Source organism: Balaenoptera ricei, chromosome 11, assembly GCF_028023285.1.
Source record: "Balaenoptera ricei isolate mBalRic1 chromosome 11, mBalRic1.hap2, whole genome shotgun sequence".
Classification (NCBI taxonomy): domain Eukaryota; kingdom Metazoa; phylum Chordata; class Mammalia; order Artiodactyla; family Balaenopteridae; genus Balaenoptera; species Balaenoptera ricei.
Genome location: NC_082649.1, coordinates 71,278,000 through 71,295,891, shown reverse-complemented (window position 1 = coordinate 71,295,891; position 17,892 = coordinate 71,278,000). Strand labels below are relative to the sequence as shown.

Genomic DNA, 17,892 nt, shown 5'->3' with positions numbered 1-17,892 from the left:
TTGCAGCAAAAAAAAAAAAGACTGTATCTGGGTTCATATAATGATGATAATAGCCAACTCCCAATTATTGAATGCTTGTTGGGCACCAGACATTATATCGAGAAATTAATTTTTACAACAGCTCTGTGAGGCAATTAGCCACAGTTGCCCTCAGTTTTCAAATGAGAGAACTACATAGAAATGCTGTAATTTTACCAGTTAACAGCTGGTACTTGAACCTAGGTACTTTTTATTTCAGACCCTAAGCTCTGCAGTTTTCCAGAAGTAAAAATGTAAGGATATGAAACCATATAAAGTCTTTTGCAGTTCTTCACATCCACAGTGTATGATGAGGTGTTAGTGCTGCCTAGTATTTGGAGTGAGACTGTGAATCTGGAAAATCCCCTGAAGTGCTAGAAAGTGTGACAAGACAGTCTTACTAGTCTCGCTACGGCATTGTTAGCGGGGGCCTGAATGTGCCATGTGGGAGTTCCTTCACCTAAACAAAGCCTCTTGTCACATTAACTTGCCAAGATAAATTATGTTAGCTTTAATATTAATAGAATTCTCTTCATTGACTATTTTCTGAGATATAATGGTTCGGTACGAAATTGTAATTTTTTACAACTGGAGGAGGCTTCTGCCTCTTCCTCCACAACGGCTATTCCGCACACCTACTCTCTCACCCAGCAGGTGCTTCTGCCCTCACACCAGGGAGAAAATGCACAGCGGCGCCCCCGGAACTTTTTCTGTCCCTTATGTGTAAGCCCCCCTGCACGCTCAGTCCTCCCTTCCCTGTTGTCCCTCAACAAAGGGGATCCCTAACCCCCTTCCCTTAAGAGCCTGCTGCCCAGAAGCTCCCTCTCTCTTCTTCTCCCCACCCTTCACAGCCCAATGCCCCTGGCACCTGGTTAACACCATTAATTATTTGTCAAATGGACGCAGCAAACATTGGGGGAAAACTGAGCTTGTTTTCCTGTAGAAATGGGATCATACCATAGTGTTATCATCATTGTATTTCAGATGCAGTGTACTTGAAGGCCTTTATAGACTTTCTGGGGCCCTGAAAATCATGTGTTTTCAGTGAATTTTTTTTGTCATGTAAACATATAAGTAAACAACTAAGAAGTCCATACACTTTAGGGATAAAACCATAAATTGAGGCTGCTTGTGTTCTCAGAGTACTTTGTCTCCCATGAGAATGTAAGCTCTGTCAGGGTAGGACTTTTTTTTGTTACTTCCTGGTATGTCCTTTGGGCCCAGGTCAGAGCAGGACCTGCCACCCTGTGCATACTCAGCAAATAAAGGTTAAATGAATTCAGCAATACTGCTTGAAGGGAAGGGGCCGGAAAGCTCACAAGTGGGAAGCATGAATATTTCTCCTTTGAGTCGTTGCAGTGGTATCAATAAGCCAGATCACTAAAATATATGTAAATTTAACATGTTCAGGCTTAAATGCTTTGCTTTTTCTTAAGGATTCTGTGATTCGGGAGTAGGAAGGAGGAATGGCTAGCTATTTAAAAAATGGTTAAATTGGGAGGGGCAAGATCGGGGTAGGGGATTAAGAGGTACAAACTACTATGTATAAAATAAATAAGATATAAGGATATATTGTACAGCACAGAGGACATAACCAATATTATATAATAACTTTAAATGAAGTACGAGCTATAAAAATACTGAATCACTATGTTGTACACCTGTAGCTAATATAATGTTGTATCAGCTATACTTTAATTTTTTTTAATGGTTAATTTTATTTTCTGGTATTTGAGGCCTAGTCCTCAAGGTGCAATGCCTACCTTTTAGTCAAAAATCATGAAAATAAAGGTAGGATTGCTTGATCAGCATTTGGTCCCTCTGTCCTCTTGAGTGTAATTTCCCTACCATGTGTGACTGACATAGGACAATTAGGCACAATTAACTTTGAAGTAAATTAATTGCCCCTTCACCTTATATCTGTTTGCCAACAAAAAAAAGATGAATTCTAAGCTATCACCTAGAGTCCAGAAAATTGGAATTTTACTACTAATGCAGATTTCTGTCCACCACCTTGGGGAGACCAGATAGATGTACCTAGGCCTTAATCCTGAGGACATCTTCAGTTTGTTCCACTTCCTATTTTCAGACTCCACCCAGCCTTGCTTCTGCAAACTGTTTTGGTTGATGGAAAAGAAGTTTAGTTGCGCTGGTTTGCAAGAGATTTCTTTCATTGGGTGGTTTGATTTGTTTTTCAGTCTGCTCCGTCTGGACACAAGCATCTGACAGTGGAAGAATTATTTGGAACCTCTTTGCCAAAGGAACAGCCAACACTTTTGGGTCTGGATTCAGAAGAAGTGGAGAAGCTGCCAGGAGATGCCTCCCAGAAAGAGCCCAGCTCGTTCCTACCATTTTCCTTTGAGCCAGGAGGGGCCCCTCAGTCGGAAAACCTGGGTGTCCATCCTGCTTCCCAGCACTCAGTCCAGCCTGAAGTCACCACCCCGGTGCTAATCACTCCTGCCTCCATCACACAGTCCAGCGAAAAGCAGGCCCCAAGCTATGCGATCCCGTTGCACCCTGTGCTTAGTCCTACTCTACCAGCAGAAGCTTCTACTGGACAGGCTCCCCCAAGCCTACCCCGAAACACCACCATGATGCAAGCAGTGAAGACCACACCTAGACAGAGGTCTCCACTTCTGAGTCAGCCAGTCCCTGAGCTGAGCCACACCAGTCTGACTGCCAGCCAGAGCCCATTCAGGGCCCCGCTGAGTGTGACAAACACAGCTGGTACATCCCTCCCAAGCGTTGATCTTCTCCAGAAACTCAGGTTGACCCCACAGCATGACCAAATACAGACACAGTCACTTGGGAAAGGTGCAGTGGCACCCAGCTTTTCTGCAGCAGCTGGCCAGCTGGCCACGCCTGAGAGCTTCATAGAGCCTCCCACGAAGACAGCAGCAGCGAGAGCCTCGGCCTCCCTGAGCAACATGGTGCTTGCTCCCCTTCAGGTACTGGCAGGAGGGTGGGGGGCTGTAACTGGGTGGGATGAAACTGCAAAGACCTGGATTTTAATTGACAGGAGACAGAGTTGTTTAAAGAGACAGCTGTTGAGTGTGTCAGGAGCTAGAAGAAAGGAGAGATAAGCCCTGCAGTGATCAGCCAGACCATTGGTAACTGGTGGTGTAACTCAATTCACTTCCCAAAGTTATTTCAACTGATAAAAGCTAAGAAACTATTTTCTTTCCCGGGTGTACATTTTAGGGTTTTTTGTTTATTTTTGCCTAACAGTTCCAGAAGTCCTTATTTGACTCGGGACCACGGATCCAGATTATCCCAATCTTTGTTCCATCCCTGGCTCCCTCAGTACTCTCACTGAGTGCCTGCCTTGTGCCAGGAGCGTTAGGGCTGCCATCAGACCATCCCAGATTTGGAGGTCTGGGGTCAAATAAAGCTTCCTCAGGAAACTGATGTTCAGCTGAGATCTGAAGACTCAGTAGAAGTTAGCCAGACCTATTCTAGAAGTAGGAAGAGTGTGTGGAAGCAAGGAAAATAGCACATACAGAGGCCTGGACATGAGAGGGCTTTTGCTGAACTTGCACTGCGGCTGGATCTACGTGGAAAGAAACGTAGGGGAGCAGGTATTTGTTGATGAGCAAAACTTTGTAAATTGTGTCAAGGAGTTAGAGGTTTGTTCTAAGGGCCCTAGGGAGTCTTTTAAGTGCTTTGAGCCAAGGGTGGTGTGCCGGGAAACGAGAAGATGGAAGTAGAATGACCCATCAGGAAGGAGGCTGGGGCAGTCACCCAGGCTTGAGCTGGTGGGGGCCTGCACTGGGGAGTGTGGACACGTGGATTTGTTAAGAAGTAGGATCAGTGGGACTTAGTGGTGAAGTGGGTGTGGGGGTGAAGAAGAGGCTTGTCCCTCAATTTATAAGGTCGGTGAGTTTACAAATGAGGAAGTCAGGTCAGAGTTGGAAGTGACTTGTGCAAGATCACAGAACTGAAAGGGGGTAGAACCTTTCAGGGTTTTAGTCTCATGCCCTTTAATAATTATAATCCCCAACTCTTAACATTTTACCAAATAATATTATATAGAAGAGCCCATCATAATAATTGAATATTATTTCTTAGTTAATGGAGTATTTTTTCCATTCCATTGAAATTCTGTACAGAAAAAGGGGAAACCTAGTGTCCCGGTTACATCATTAAATTGTCATTTTTTGCCATTTCTGTCTGCAGTATAAGGAGGAGAGAAAATGTTCTGTTTGACAGGTAGGTATCACACCCCTGCAGTGTGTCTGCTGCCACTGTTCCTGTTTTTCTGGAAGTACAACCAGCAGTGGTGAATGCCACCCCCTCCAGATTTTGACCTCTGGGATAGCACCCTGCTCTCCAGCATGCCTCCTTGCAAGGGAAGCTTACAGACATGTACATTTTCATTTATGTGGCAGTATTGAATTTTAGGACCTTGGGCTTTATTGAGTTCTAATGTATTTGCTCTACACAGGAAGTTTTTTGTCTCCCAGTGAATGGGGATAAAATTTAGCATGTGGAAGTGTGACTCTTTGTGAAGACTATTTAGTGCCACCTGTCCAAAGTTTAAATCAGCTTATCAGGAGGTATCACACTGCCAGGATCTTGCATCTCTACAGCCTCAACAGCAAAAATAGGCTTGGGCTATCCCAGCTCTTATAAGAGACACAGGTTTCAGCTTTTTCCTTAGAGACACTTTGAAGACTTTGCACGCACCCCTGTTCTCGGGTGGAACTGAAGGGGGTCGGGTACTGTCCCAGAGCTCTCATCCTGCATTGTCACAAGTTCTGGTCAGCCTCTCCCCTCAGGAGTCTAGGAACTAGTTCATGTCTGAACTATTCCTTACTGCTGCTAACCTAGATTTTTCCACAGTAACTAAGAAATCTTAATTGAAACTTGCTACATCTGTTCATCTTTTCTTTTTAAACGTTGCAGTCTATGCAGCAAAACCAGGATCCTGAAGTTTTTGCCCAGCCTAAGATGGTATCCAGTGCCATCCCGGTAAGGATTCCCTTTTTCTGAAGAGCACAGTATGTTTAAGTTCTTCTGCTGAGTGTGAAGTAAAACATTGTCACTTGAGTGAAAAGTTTTAGCTTTCAAGCCTAGGCCCATCTTAGATGCCCCCTCCTGCTCCCCTAGGCAGAGTTCATTGCTGTGGCCTCTGTAGGCCTCAAGGCATCTGTCTGCAGTGATGTCTTCCCTGACTGTGTGTATGGGAGGGCAGGGTGGGCCACAGCAAGGGCACTCACTCACTGTTTGTGAATGGGCGACTGCTGAGAGCAAGTCAGCCTGGTCCCTATGAGTAGGAGATTGTCTTTGCCCTGGAAGAGCTGTGGTGTCTCAGTAAACAGAAGGCAGCATCACTATGCTGCTCTCATTGGCTTCCCGTTGCTCTGACGACAAAGCCTCCCAGGCCTGTGTGCTCTGTGTCTTGCTGTTTCTCCCCTGCCTCATTTTTTAAAAGTTGCCCTCATCCTCCATTACCTACCAGCCTTGACATGCACACTTATTTTTTTCAGTTCTTAAACTTTTACATTCCTTTTGCCTTTGAGCCTTTACACCACTCCTCAAGTCTCAGAATTTAAAGTATAGCCAGCTTCTGACTGGTCTTGTTAACGGGTCTTTTCTGTAGCTTGTCCTGCTGCATGGTGATCGGCGGGAGCTCTCAGCCTGGTGTTGCACCAAAACAACAAACCAAATGGCTCAGAACCCAGAAACCACATTCTCAAAACTATGGCAAGCTCTTGGCTATTTGTAAATGAGGAGAGTGACAGATAGGAGGAAAAAAATATATAGCTCTCTGTTGATTATATCAAAATGTGAGAATTATTTAAAATACTAATTATTACTCTTTTGTGTATTCTGATGGTTAGCTATTATTAGCCCAGAAGTACATCTAAATGAAAGGAGATAGATATTAGATTTATGTTTTTAAAATGTATCTTTGAGAGCTTCCCTGGTGGCGCAGTGGTTGAGACTCCGCCTGCCAATGCAGGGGACACGGGTTCGAGCCCTGGTCTGGGAAGATCCCACATGCCACGGAGCAACTAGGCCCGTGCGCCACAACTACTGAGCCTGCGCGTTTGGAGTCTGTGCTGCACAACAAGAGAGGCCGCGATAGTGAGAGGCCCGCGCACCGCGATGAAGAGTGGCCCCCGCTTGCCGCAACTAGACAAAGCCCTCGCACAGAAACGAAGACCCAACACAGCCATAAATAAATAAATAAATAATTTTTTAAAAAAATGTATCTTTGATACCTGTAATGGTATAATAAATACGTTGAACACCACCAAAGAAACTAAGGCTCAGGATTTCCCTGGTGGTCTAGTGGCTAAGATTCCGCGCTCCCAATGCAGGGGGGCCCAGGTTTGATCCCTGGTCAGGAAACTAGATCCCACATGCCACAACTAAAAGATCCCGCATGCCCCAACTAAGAGCCAGTACAGCCAAATAAATAAATATTTTTTAAATGAAAGAAACTAATGCTTCATATAACTGGGTTTTTTTAATTCTCTTTTTATTGAAATAAAACTTACATATAATAAAATGCAGATTTTTTAATTGAGTTTTAACATACGTATATCCCCTGGGTAATGACCCAGCCAAGGTATGTAACATTTCCATCACCTCAGGAAGTTCCTTCACACCCTCTTCCAGTCATTTCTGTGCCCCTCATGGAAAAACTTCGCATGTTTGATTTATCACAGGACTATTCTTACTGTGCATACCCTGCTGTTATTTATCAGATTCCCCTTCTGTGATTATCGGGCTTGGCTTCTCATAACAACTCTAGGGCATCCTTATCATATAGATGGACTCTTTATCCTTCAGCTAACAAGCTTCCTAACCAGACGTAAAATGCCCAGATGCTGCTCCTGAATGTTTATCTGAACCCCAGATAGTTAGCATTGGACTCTGGGCTCCAGTCTCCTGCTGCTTATGCTTGTTATCAGGCATCCACTGCCCTGGACGTGGCTGCTGGCTTCCACACTTCGGTGCAAAATGACCATTGTTCCCCTGCAGGTGGCAGGCCCCCCACTGGTTCCTGCAACAACTTCGGCAGTGTCCTCAGTCCTGCTGTCCCCAAGTGTTTTCCAGCAGACAGTTACAAGGTCCTCAGACCTTGAGAGGAAAGCAAGCTCCCCTTCTCCTCTCACTGTTGGAACATCAGAAAATCAGAGAAAGCCTTCCATTATCCTCAGCAAGTCTCAGCTCCAGGATACATTAATACATCTAATTAAGGTATGTAGGATATCAATTTAGTCTTTGAATTTCATTCTTTAAAAATAAAAAAATTGTATGACTTCTTAGAAAATCAGTTCATAAAGAAAATTCAAGACTAGCCAGAACCAGTGTTTCTCTCTTCTTGGGCATACGCTCCAGGTGGAAAAATATCTGAGTGGGGCTTCCCTGGTGGCGCAGTGGTTGAGAGTCTGCCTGCCAGTGCAGGGGACACGGGTTCGAGCCCTGGTCTGGGAAGATCCCACATGCCACGGAGCAGCTGGGCCCGTGAGCCGCAATTGCTGAGCCTGCGCGTCTGGAGCCTGTGCTCCGCAACAAGAGAGACCGCGATAGTGAGAGGCCCGCGCACCGCGATGAAGAGTGGCCCCCGCTTGCCACAACTAGAGAAAGCCCTCGCACAGAAATGAAGACCTAACACAGCCATAAATAAATTAATTAATTAAAAAAAAAATATCTGAGTGAATTCCAAAATATTAATGATGGTTATCTCTGGGTGGTGGGATTCTTTGGGTAATTAGTTGTACAGATCATGTATACAGCTTCTTCCTAAGCTGTTATCAAGAAAGTAAGCTCTAATGAGGTAAATGTGACATTACCATCTCTTCCAGAATGATTCCAGCTTCCTCAGTACGCTTCATGAAGTCTACTTGCAGGTTCTGAGCAAGAACAAAGACAACCACAACCTATGACTGGAGCAGAGTAAATACGAAGGCAGAATGTCGACCTCAGAAACAAATAGGCCTCATCATGGAAACTTCTAAACAGAACATTGAGTTTTGAGAATCCTGAAATTGAGCCTATGAGAAAGAGACTCATTCCTTAAGAATGTTTTCCAAGTGACGTTCCCAGTGATAATGGAGGTTTCACTGTGAAGCATCACCAGCAGACCTTTGTTTTGACAAAAAAAAAAAAAAAAAAAAAAAGACCATTGTGTTGAGTTGTGTGGGTGTTTTCATCAGATCTAAGCAAGTTTGTGAAATAAGGAATCTGATTTTCAACTCACTTTCACGTTCAAGGTCTTAGGGAAAAGGGGTCACCAGCCTTGCAGCAGTCAGAGTTCAGCCCAGCCTGCACCCCTCTCCCCTCCACTCCCCCCCTAAAAACTTGAGCATTGGGCTGATAGTCAAGTTCAGAACAGAGCAGGAGTCAGCTCTGTGCAAAGTAGCTACGTGTTTTAAGGGTCAGAGTTTAAGCTGGCAAATTAGGACTGATTTGTTCAAGTGAAGTATATTTTATATGAACGCCTCACTTGGGCCTTAAAAGTTCTGAAATTTCTTAATTGTGTTTTGTTTTTAAGTGTCCCCAGTGCTGCCGTGTAGCAGGCTCCCAGTGCGGGGATACATTGGAATCGGGCCCTGCAGGCCCTGTCATGGTATGGGAGCAGGCGTGGCACACCTTTGAAATAAAGGCTGGGACTGGTAAGGCCCGAATTCTATCAGAAATCTTCACTTTAAGTTACTCTCCAGTGGTTTTGAAAATGTTAAATTTGTGTGTGAATCATAGCCTTATTTTCCTTTTCTGTCTAAACACAGTGAGAAGTCATTGTTAATTGTTTTCCTTAACACTTTGACAAAAGGACCAGTGGACCAATCTGACAAAGCCATTCTGGTTCCATTCCTCAAGTCTACTGAGAACAGTTTTAAAGCTATGCAGAAAAGGGAGCTGTTATTCACACTGCCCTTATTTTATTATAGAATATGGAGTTAAAAACAAAGTGTGAAATTCAGAACTTTACCAATGTATTCCTAGGCTGTGAGTACTTTTGCAGCCCAAAGTGTGAAAATATGTAAAGATGCTTTGTTATGCTGCTATTGATCCGCCATGATTTATATTTATTCTTTTATGGCATGTAATGGTGATTAGTAATATTTTAATGTAGATTTTGATTTATTTCAGCAATAGTAATTTTAAGATATTCTTTGAATGAAAGTGTCTTCGTTTCTATGATACAGGTCATTTTGTAGTATTTAACCAATTAAGATGCACTGCTTACTTTTCTGAGCACTATTTAATGATGGGGTAAAACCCAATTGGCTCAACCAGCTAGCATAAGGATTAGCTGTGAATAATGCTGACAGATGTAATGGTTCCTCGGGAACAATCATTTAAGCTTTAATGGTAACTCAATCATAAGTCCACAGATTTTTTTTTTTCTAGCTGAGATTTTAGAAAATTACTTGTGAATTACATACTTGTTTTAGTTTGCTCTTAGTTTTTTAGCATAAAGAATACCTTGATTGGCTTTTGTTAATCTAAACATGCTTCCTGAGCAACTTTTCTGCTTCCCAATTTAGTGTCTTCTATTGCATTTACCTAGTTATTTGTGAATTGCGCAGAAGTCAGGGAAGCTTTTAAGTTCTCATACTCCATTAGGAATAGTTTGTTTTCAAAGGTAGTGTGTAAATTCAGCAACCAAAAATGAATTGCTTGCGTGTCACCTGGGAAAGAGAAAGTTACAGTAAGACATGAAGTGTTGCTGACACCAGGAGATGGTGTCCAGGGAGCCACGTGACTGTTCTCAGAAAACAGTTGCCCTGGTAGGTTTGCTCGCATCCCAGGTGTAGTCTCAGTGGGCTTTGGTAAGCGGAAGAATCAAGGGATTCTTGTTATGATAGACATTTGAATTGAAATGATGATTTGAGTATGGACACTATTATGAGAGAGTTGAGAGAATATCCTGAAGAGGGTCTTTAATCAAATCTGTTAATTTTCACCCTTTAATCCAAGTAACGAATATGACAGACAGTAAAGAGAATCTGTGATAAGGTTTCCTTCGTGTGAAAGTAAATTTTTAAGTGCCCAAGTCATGGAGATTTGAAAAGGGTAAACCTGTTTCAACTCCCAGATTTATGTATTCAAAGCATTTTGAAAATTCAGAAGCCAGAAGTTCACCGTCATGATGACTAGGAAGTTCAGGCCAGAATGAGTCCCTAGAGAAGTCAGGCCAAGCCTGAACAGTTGCAGTTGGATGACCCTGGCCCGAAAGTCGCAGTTCAGTTGCCTTATTCCTCGTTCAGGCTTCTGTCCAGAACCTCATGCTAGTTTAGGTTGCATGTTTACATTGCTGCAGTGACTTTACTGGAATCTTAGTTTTAAACCTTAGTTGAATCAAAATGGACACCAAAACAGAGATGCTTCTTGCTAGGTTTGCAGAACTGCAGGTGACCTGCATTTAGGTCACCGTGACTGTCTGTATGCCCCCCCTCACCTGGGTGGGTGGCACTACTCTTCTTTGGTTGTAGTTAATGTGGTGTCTTTGAATGGACTCCCACCTCCCAAACAGCCTTGCTCCTTTCCTTTAAGGAAGAAGCTCCTCCTCATTGTGCATCTCTCCTGACGTTTGTAAGGTGTGACTTTGAATCCTAGGTTTTCAAGTGACTGTCAGTTTCAGAAGCATTCATGCTGTCTGCATGTGAATGTGAGTGTCCATGGCTTACTTTGGAAGGCTTTTGGGAGTGGGGTTTTGTTAAGAGCCCAAGTTGACCTGGGTCCTTCTCTGCCGGAGGATGCACAGGCTAAGTTTAGAATATGACCCGATTTTGCATGTCAAGAATTGTTCTTTTTCCACCCATGTATTCTTGTAAAAATTTTAAACCCCATCAAATCTTCTACTAGGTAAATATTTTTAAACCACGCAGCTTTATTACTCTCCTCCCCAAAGAATGTAGTTTGAAATTTTCTCATTTTGGTAGTAGAGGCCATAACTGCCATTGTATTACTAACAATGCAACATGAAATTGAAGGTGCCTAACTGCTTAAAAAACAAAATTAGCCATCATACTGTAACTCTGGGCAAAATGAAACACAGAGGAATGAGAGGCGGCACAGGCACGAGTGGGCTCAGTCCACGTGAGTGAAGACGAGGAATCACAGGGACATGTGTCCTGCATTCTTGCTGCGTGTTTGCTGCTGAGCACGTGTTTCTTTCTTACTTGTCTTTGGTTTTCTTCAGTTGTATTCAAAGGGCCTTCTGGAACCAATAGTGCCCTGTGTTTTCAGGTGTCTAAAACGTTAAGATCTGAAACAAGTAAAACAACTTAAACTGAGCTTTTTAAAGCTGTGCTTGAGAACATTTCCCTGAGTGGGCCGGGGCCTCAAGGAGCCTGTTTATCAGCAAATTCAGCAGGAGAGATGTGTGCAATGTTTCACTCGGTTTTGTATTTGACATCTTCATTTGAAATGCTATGATGCAATATCGTTCACTTTGAATGGGGAAAATGCAAAATTGTGTTGCCCTTTTATCTGTGTGATTCCTTAAGAAACGTGTTTTTAACAGTATGTGTTCTAAATGGTTTTTTATTCTGTATTCCTGCTTTGGCCATGTGGCTCTCATGACCTTCAGTGTACCAGAGTCTCAGCGCCCTGAAATGTGAGCATGAGAAGCTCTGGGATTACAGCAAGATTTTTGTTCCATGAGCGCAATACAGCATCATTAACATTTTTAATGGTATGGATTTTATACCATCTGTGTATGTTTGCAAATATTAAGTTATTACCTGTTTTCAGATGAGCATTTTTCATCCTAAATTTTATATGTTTGCAAATATATTTTTTTAATAAAAGTTCAAAACCAAGTTTTAGCACCTACTAAATCTTAATTGTGTTTTTATTGAATTTACAGAAATAGGAACTTTTGAATGAGTTGCTACACTTTGCCAGAGCCTCCCACTGCTGAGAGGGAGTGAGGTGAGAGAACAAAACAGCTCCATTTATTCCTCTGAGTTTTCCCCAGATGGAGGGTACAGGTCTAATCATGACCAAAAACACTGTTTTACAGGGAACTTAACCTTCCAGGTCACTTCCCAAATTCACTCATTTGATGTGTATTGAGCTGTCATATGTGCCAGGCATCTAGGATGATAAGGAAGGAAAGAGGGAGGGAAGAGAGTAAAATGTGATCATTATGGGACGTAGGGAAAAGGAAAAAAGTGTTAATCATATATCTCCCTAGTAATTGTTCACATTAAGTGTGTTTCCAAATGAAATTCTCTCTAAAATGTTTGTTATACCTGCCTGCTTTTGTAGAGCAGAGCATATGCTTAACCCTTGCTTTATGACTTTTGTACACACGCCCCAGTCATCATTAATGCATGCTCATTCAGCACTTAAGCACTGCTGTCCATTATTTTCCTGATCTTCACAATAACCCATTTTAGGGAGAAGGGAGTTGAAGCCGAGAGTGACAGGGCCTGCTGCTTATTAAGCCAGTACTGAGTTAGGAACCCGAAGCCAAGCAGACCGGAGGGCTGGTCTAGAATTCCTTTCTTGACTCCATTGCCTCCACGATAAATTATTCTAGATTGCTTTCTACAATTCCTTAGGTCACACATTACCACTGTTTATTAAAAGCTAGTTTGACCTCACGTGCTGCTTTTCAGCTCTCATGACCTAGGAAACCAGGTAACCAGGTTCATTGGAATTTCGTGAAAAACTAAGGCCACTGGATCGTGAACAAGAGCCATAGGGTTTGGGATTTTAGGCTTCCTGGTTGTTTCTAATGATGTTTTCACTCACCGTTTATGGATCCTGGTTCATGCTGTTGCTAAAAGATACCTCGTCTTGGGCTTCCCTGGTGGCGCAGTAGTTAAGAATCTGCCTGCCAATGCAGGGGATACGGGTTCAAGCCCTGGTCTGGGAAGATCCCACATGCCGCGGAGCAACTAAGCCTGTGCGCCACAACTCCTGAGCCTGCGCTCTAGAGCCTGCGAGCCACAACTACTGATCCCCGCGCACCTAGAGCCCGTGCTCCGCAACAAGAGAAGCCACCACAATGAGAAGCCCACGTACCACAAGGAAGAGTAGCCCCCGCTCTCCGCAATTGAAGAAAGCCCGCATGCAGCAACAAAGACCCAACGCAGCCAAAAATAAAATAAGTAAATATTAATTAATTGAGTGGTTAATTTTAAAAAATACCTGGTCTTTGAGCAAGTGTGTGAGTTAGAAATTGCTGAGGCTTCTGTGTTTGTCAGAGCTACAAGAACCAGCCTGTCTCTCCTGGATGAGCAGCTAGAAATCTGGCCACGGGGTTTCCTCTAAAGATGAAGCCGGGTTCTTGGAAAGCTGAAGGGAAGAGCAGCAAAACAGTCATTAAATCAAGCAAACCCTGGAGCCCAGCCTGCATTCCCTCCTTCAGACCGTGTCTTTTGGGGTCTCTGTTACCCCCAAATGTAATGGGAAGACGCCAACAGGTTTCTAAAGGGCTTAGATCAATTCAAGATTCTTCACCCGTCTAAGTTTGCTGCCACGCTCATGCAGACGGAACCCATGGCAGGGCAGGAGGATGGGGCTTACACATATCTCTTCAGGTTCACCAGGCAAATTAGCTAAAAGTAAAGATGACTACTAAGAGATTTCTTATGCCCAGCGGTAGAATGGCTCGGAAGGAGGTGATACAAAGGCCGCATGACAGTCACATCATGTTTCACAAACACTTCTTTCACGTAAGTTTGAATAAATTTGAAGTACAGTCCCACAAGTAATCATAACCGATGTTTGTTGTGTGCTGTGTGCTCTGTGTGCATTCTCTAACCCTCCCCACATCCCTGGGAGGTGGAGGCCATTCAAAGTGCAGCCTCGGGAAAGGGCCACTCACGACACCAGCTTCCTGTCATCCTGGGAAGGGGCAGAGGCCCTGGCTGTGGTTAGACCGACGTCAGCCCATCAGTCTAAAAAGGGCCCCAGAATTTGGAGCTGAGAAGGCGGCCACAGTCCACAGGAACTGCTGCTTGCTTACCACGTCCCTGCCCCTGCAGAAAGATGGGTCTGGTACTGCCAGAGCCCTGGCAAAGCTCTAGAGGCACCTCCAGCAAACTGCCCGCCATGTTCTGTGGAATTTCTCAGTGTTGGTAATGGTGCCCTGGCTTCTGAAGCATGTACAAAATCTGGACCCCTACACATTTTGCTAACCAAGCCCCGTTTCGTTGTTTCTATATCTGACGCGTCCCTGCCCCCAGAGATTGCCCCTCCCAGCCTCTCCCAGGCAGGGGTCTTTCCCCTGGACAGAAGGGCTAACACCCTCTCCTGTCCTGCTGGCACCGAGAAGCTTCCCTGACTTCCGTTTGACCCTTACCCCAACAGGCCCCCTGATGGGAAAGGGGACTCTAGCAGTGTTGCCGGCAACACCCCCATTTACTGTGTGGTCTCCACCCCAGCAGGCACCTCACCCCCTTTTAAACAAATATTTTGTCATTTCACCTTTACCATTTTGACCTAGAATTCATAGAAAATGTAACCTATGCCTACATAATTTTTAAATAAGACCTTAATTGTGATATAGAGGAGAAGTTTTAAAGTAATTTATAATCAGATGTTCCATACTAAATATGGAAATGCTTGGGCATGACTACACAAATTCTCAGAATGCCCCCGTAAATAGGAGCCCTGGTCTTCACTCTGACACGGCTCCCCTTCACCCAGAAGACGGCTGCTCTCCCACAGAGGGCCCGTCCAGGGCCGACACACGTGGGAGCCAGCTCCCGCGCCCCTCCATCGCCCGCCCTGACTCACTGAGCTCCTGCCCAAGAGGAGACAGAGGAGCTGTTTGCGCTCCAGCCCAAGATGGCGAGGCTATTAATTAACATTCCCCGAGGACTTGGGAGCCCTTAAATGATGGGCCGGTGCGATGGCTGGTGCCTCAACCTCAGAGAAAGGTAAGGGGGAAGGTGGGAGAGAGAGAGACACACACACCCTATTTGTTGGTCCCCATCCGACCCCTGGGGCTGGGGGTAGCAGCTATTCTGTCCCAGACTCAGTGCTGGACACTATGGGCACAGCCCCACACACGCCTGCCCTGTCCCCTTAGCCTGGGCTCCGTGGTAAACTGCGATTTCGGGAGCAGGGACGCACATCACTCTGTGGAATAGAGTGACTTTCACCGTCCTGACCACCTGGGGGACACGTGTCATTGCCTCGTTTTCCAGATGAAGGAACTGACCACTGAGTGATTTGCTGAAGGCCATCCGTCCAAGTTCACCCAGCTAGGGGGCAGCAGAGGCAAGAGTTGACCTGGACGTGTTCATTTCAAACCTCCCTCTGGGTTTGTGGAACGTGGAAAAAGCTTTTGGGTCCCTGGAGAATTTTGAAGCACGTTTGGAAATGACAGTGGCATTGCTGCCAGTCACCTGTTGTTATCCCTTCCTCCCAGGTATGGCTCTTCAGAGGGCTTTCTCAGCCCTAGGCTGGGGGTGGGGGGTGGGGGGGTGCGTGGGAGTGGCTCAGGGGCATCCTGCCAGGACACTGGCCGAGCTGGGAAGCCGAGGTCCAGATCTGAAATGGGTTTATAGTCTCAATCCCCATCACCCATGCCAGCATGACACAGGTACAGTTTGGTGTTATTTCAGAATTTGCTGTCGGTTGTCACCTCCTCCTTGGAGCCTTCCCTGATCTGCAGTCTCAGCAGGCAATTCTTTGTACAGATCACAGGACAGGGCCGCGTGGCCCCCGCCAACCTGTGACCTGTGATCTGAGAACAAAGACAGGATCATCTTCTTCCCCAAACAACTAGCACAGTGCCAGCACACAGGCCTTGGTAAATGCAACAAACGAGTGAATTCATGAGGGAATCAAAGGGTCAATTGAGGCCTCATCAAAGTCACCAGAAGGAAGGCTGACTAGATGTCATTGCTAATTCTGGGGGTGGGGTGGGGAGAAAAAGCCATTGTGTTTGGAGGGCAACCAACCTGGACTTGGGACTTCCTGTGGCTGCTGACTGTTCCTCCCAGCCAAGCACTGTTAGGGCTTCGTGTTTCCCAGGAGGAGCCGTGTGGCTCTGAACAGGGAAAGGATCCCTCTCCATGCCTTTCTCCAGACTGCTGCAGCCCTACCCTAAACAACCACCGCTTCAGCTGTTCAACAACTGCCCAGGAGAAGATCCACTTAATCTCCCCACAACAAAACCAGAATGTTCATCTTTAATATCCACAGGAACAAAAGCCGCCTCTACCACCCAGCTTGCTCAGGGAAACCAGGAGATATCAGAAGAGGGAACAGGGTGACAATCTCTCCCCACTCTGTGCCGCAGGCCACGCAGGCGGGCCCGGCTGCCCTAGAAGTGCCCTGACTGTCAACAGCACTGCCCAAGCCCAGCCTGGCATGGCACACCCGGACAGGAACTGATGGGGCTGTTGAGGCAGCTCCTTACTCCCCACCCAGGGAGGTGCCCAGGCTCTGCTACTCAAACCGCAAGCTGCAATGACGAGGCACTTTTCCTTTGTGTGCAAGGAAAGCAGGCCTGGCAGGGCTGCGCTGGGCTTCATGCTGGTGCTCACCTTTCAGGAGTGCCAGGTGCCTGCAGCCCCGGCCTTTGGGGGTGACTCAGAGGGTCGACCACCCAATCTGGTCCTGGGATTGGCCAAGGACACACAGTGATGACCAGAAAAGAAGCCCTCTCTCCCAGAAGCAAGTGCTAGCTATAGTGAAAGCACAAGTATTGTTTGATACAGTACAAACACAGAAGCAATGCAAACGTCCAACCAAGGGGGGACAGTGGATGACCTTCCTCTGTGCCAGTAATAATTCTGGGGGAGAAAAGCACGTGGACTCTGCGGGAAAGCATTTAAGATGCACAGTGATATAAACCAGAGGGATCGTGACCTTACTTAAAATATTTATGTTCATGGATAAAAAGGGAAAAAAAAGGCTGGAAGGAAATAACCAAAATGTTGTCCTTAGTGACCCCTGGATGGTGGATTATGGGGGATGAAGTTTTCCTCTTTGTGTATCAGTCAGGATACAAGCAGAGAAGCAGAACCTGTAGGTCTATATTAAAGATTTGTGGCAAAGAATTGGATTGTTCCAAGGTGGTGGGGCGAGGGGACTGATAGGTAAGTCACAAACTGCAGAGGAGGCTGGAGCTGCCACAGAAGAAGTCACTTCTCTTCTTCAGCCTTTCAACCAACTGAATCAGATCCACCCAGGTTATCTAGAATAATCTCTTTTACTTAAAATCAACTGATTATGGAATTTAATCACATCTACAAGATACCTTCACAGCAGCACCTAGGTTAGTGTTTGATTGAATAATTGGGGACACAGCCTAGCTGAATTGAAACAGGAGGGAAGGGGGGCAGGGCACAACCTTTGAAAGAATGACATAGCCCGAGGACATGACATAAATGGATTAGAACCAAATGGGTCCAAGATGGTGGACAAGTCGACTTCCACTAGACCTTGAGCCTCAGTATACGCTCATTGTAACACATCAGTAAGCTAAATGACAAACCCACAGGCGCCATGACAATTCCAAGGCCAACCATAAGGATAAAAAAGTGGGCAGTGGCCCAATTCCTGGAAATCCCTGCCCCTTCCCGGAATAGCTGGAATACTCCTCCCACTCATTAGCCTATGAAATTACCCACCCCTATAAAAACTGACAATCCCTTACCCTTACCTTCTGAGATGCCCACACTCTGTCTGTGGAGTGTGCTTCTCACTTCTTACCTATTACTTTGTCTCACTGAATCCTTTCTGCAATGAGACATCAAGAACCTGAGTTTCATTAAGTCCTGAAACCAGGTGTGCAATCTCAGTTGGAAGACTGGGGGTTTTGGCTGGGTTCGAGTCCTGGCCGTGTGGGTTCAAGTCCCAGTCTGGGTTTTGGCTGGGTTTGAGCCCCAGCACGTGAGTTCAAGTCCCAATTTGGGGTGCACGGTTTCAGAATGACAT

The 17,892-nt window shown here is 45.4% G+C and overlaps 1 protein-coding gene across 1 annotated transcript in view; it reads left to right on the top strand.

Annotated features, from left to right (window-relative positions):
- DCP1A (decapping mRNA 1A) overlaps window positions 1–11,822 on the top strand; it is a 61,197-nt gene extending 49,375 nt beyond the window's left edge. The window contains exons 7-10 of the mRNA XM_059939923.1: window positions 2,217–2,966; window positions 4,924–4,989; window positions 7,012–7,230; window positions 7,839–11,822. Of these exons, the coding sequence (XP_059795906.1) occupies window positions 2,217–2,966; window positions 4,924–4,989; window positions 7,012–7,230; window positions 7,839–7,919 (1,116 nt within the window). The 3' untranslated portion in view covers window positions 7,920–11,822. The remainder of the gene's footprint in view (window positions 1–2,216; window positions 2,967–4,923; window positions 4,990–7,011; window positions 7,231–7,838) is intronic.
- Window positions 11,823–17,892: the final 6,070 nt, after the last annotated feature.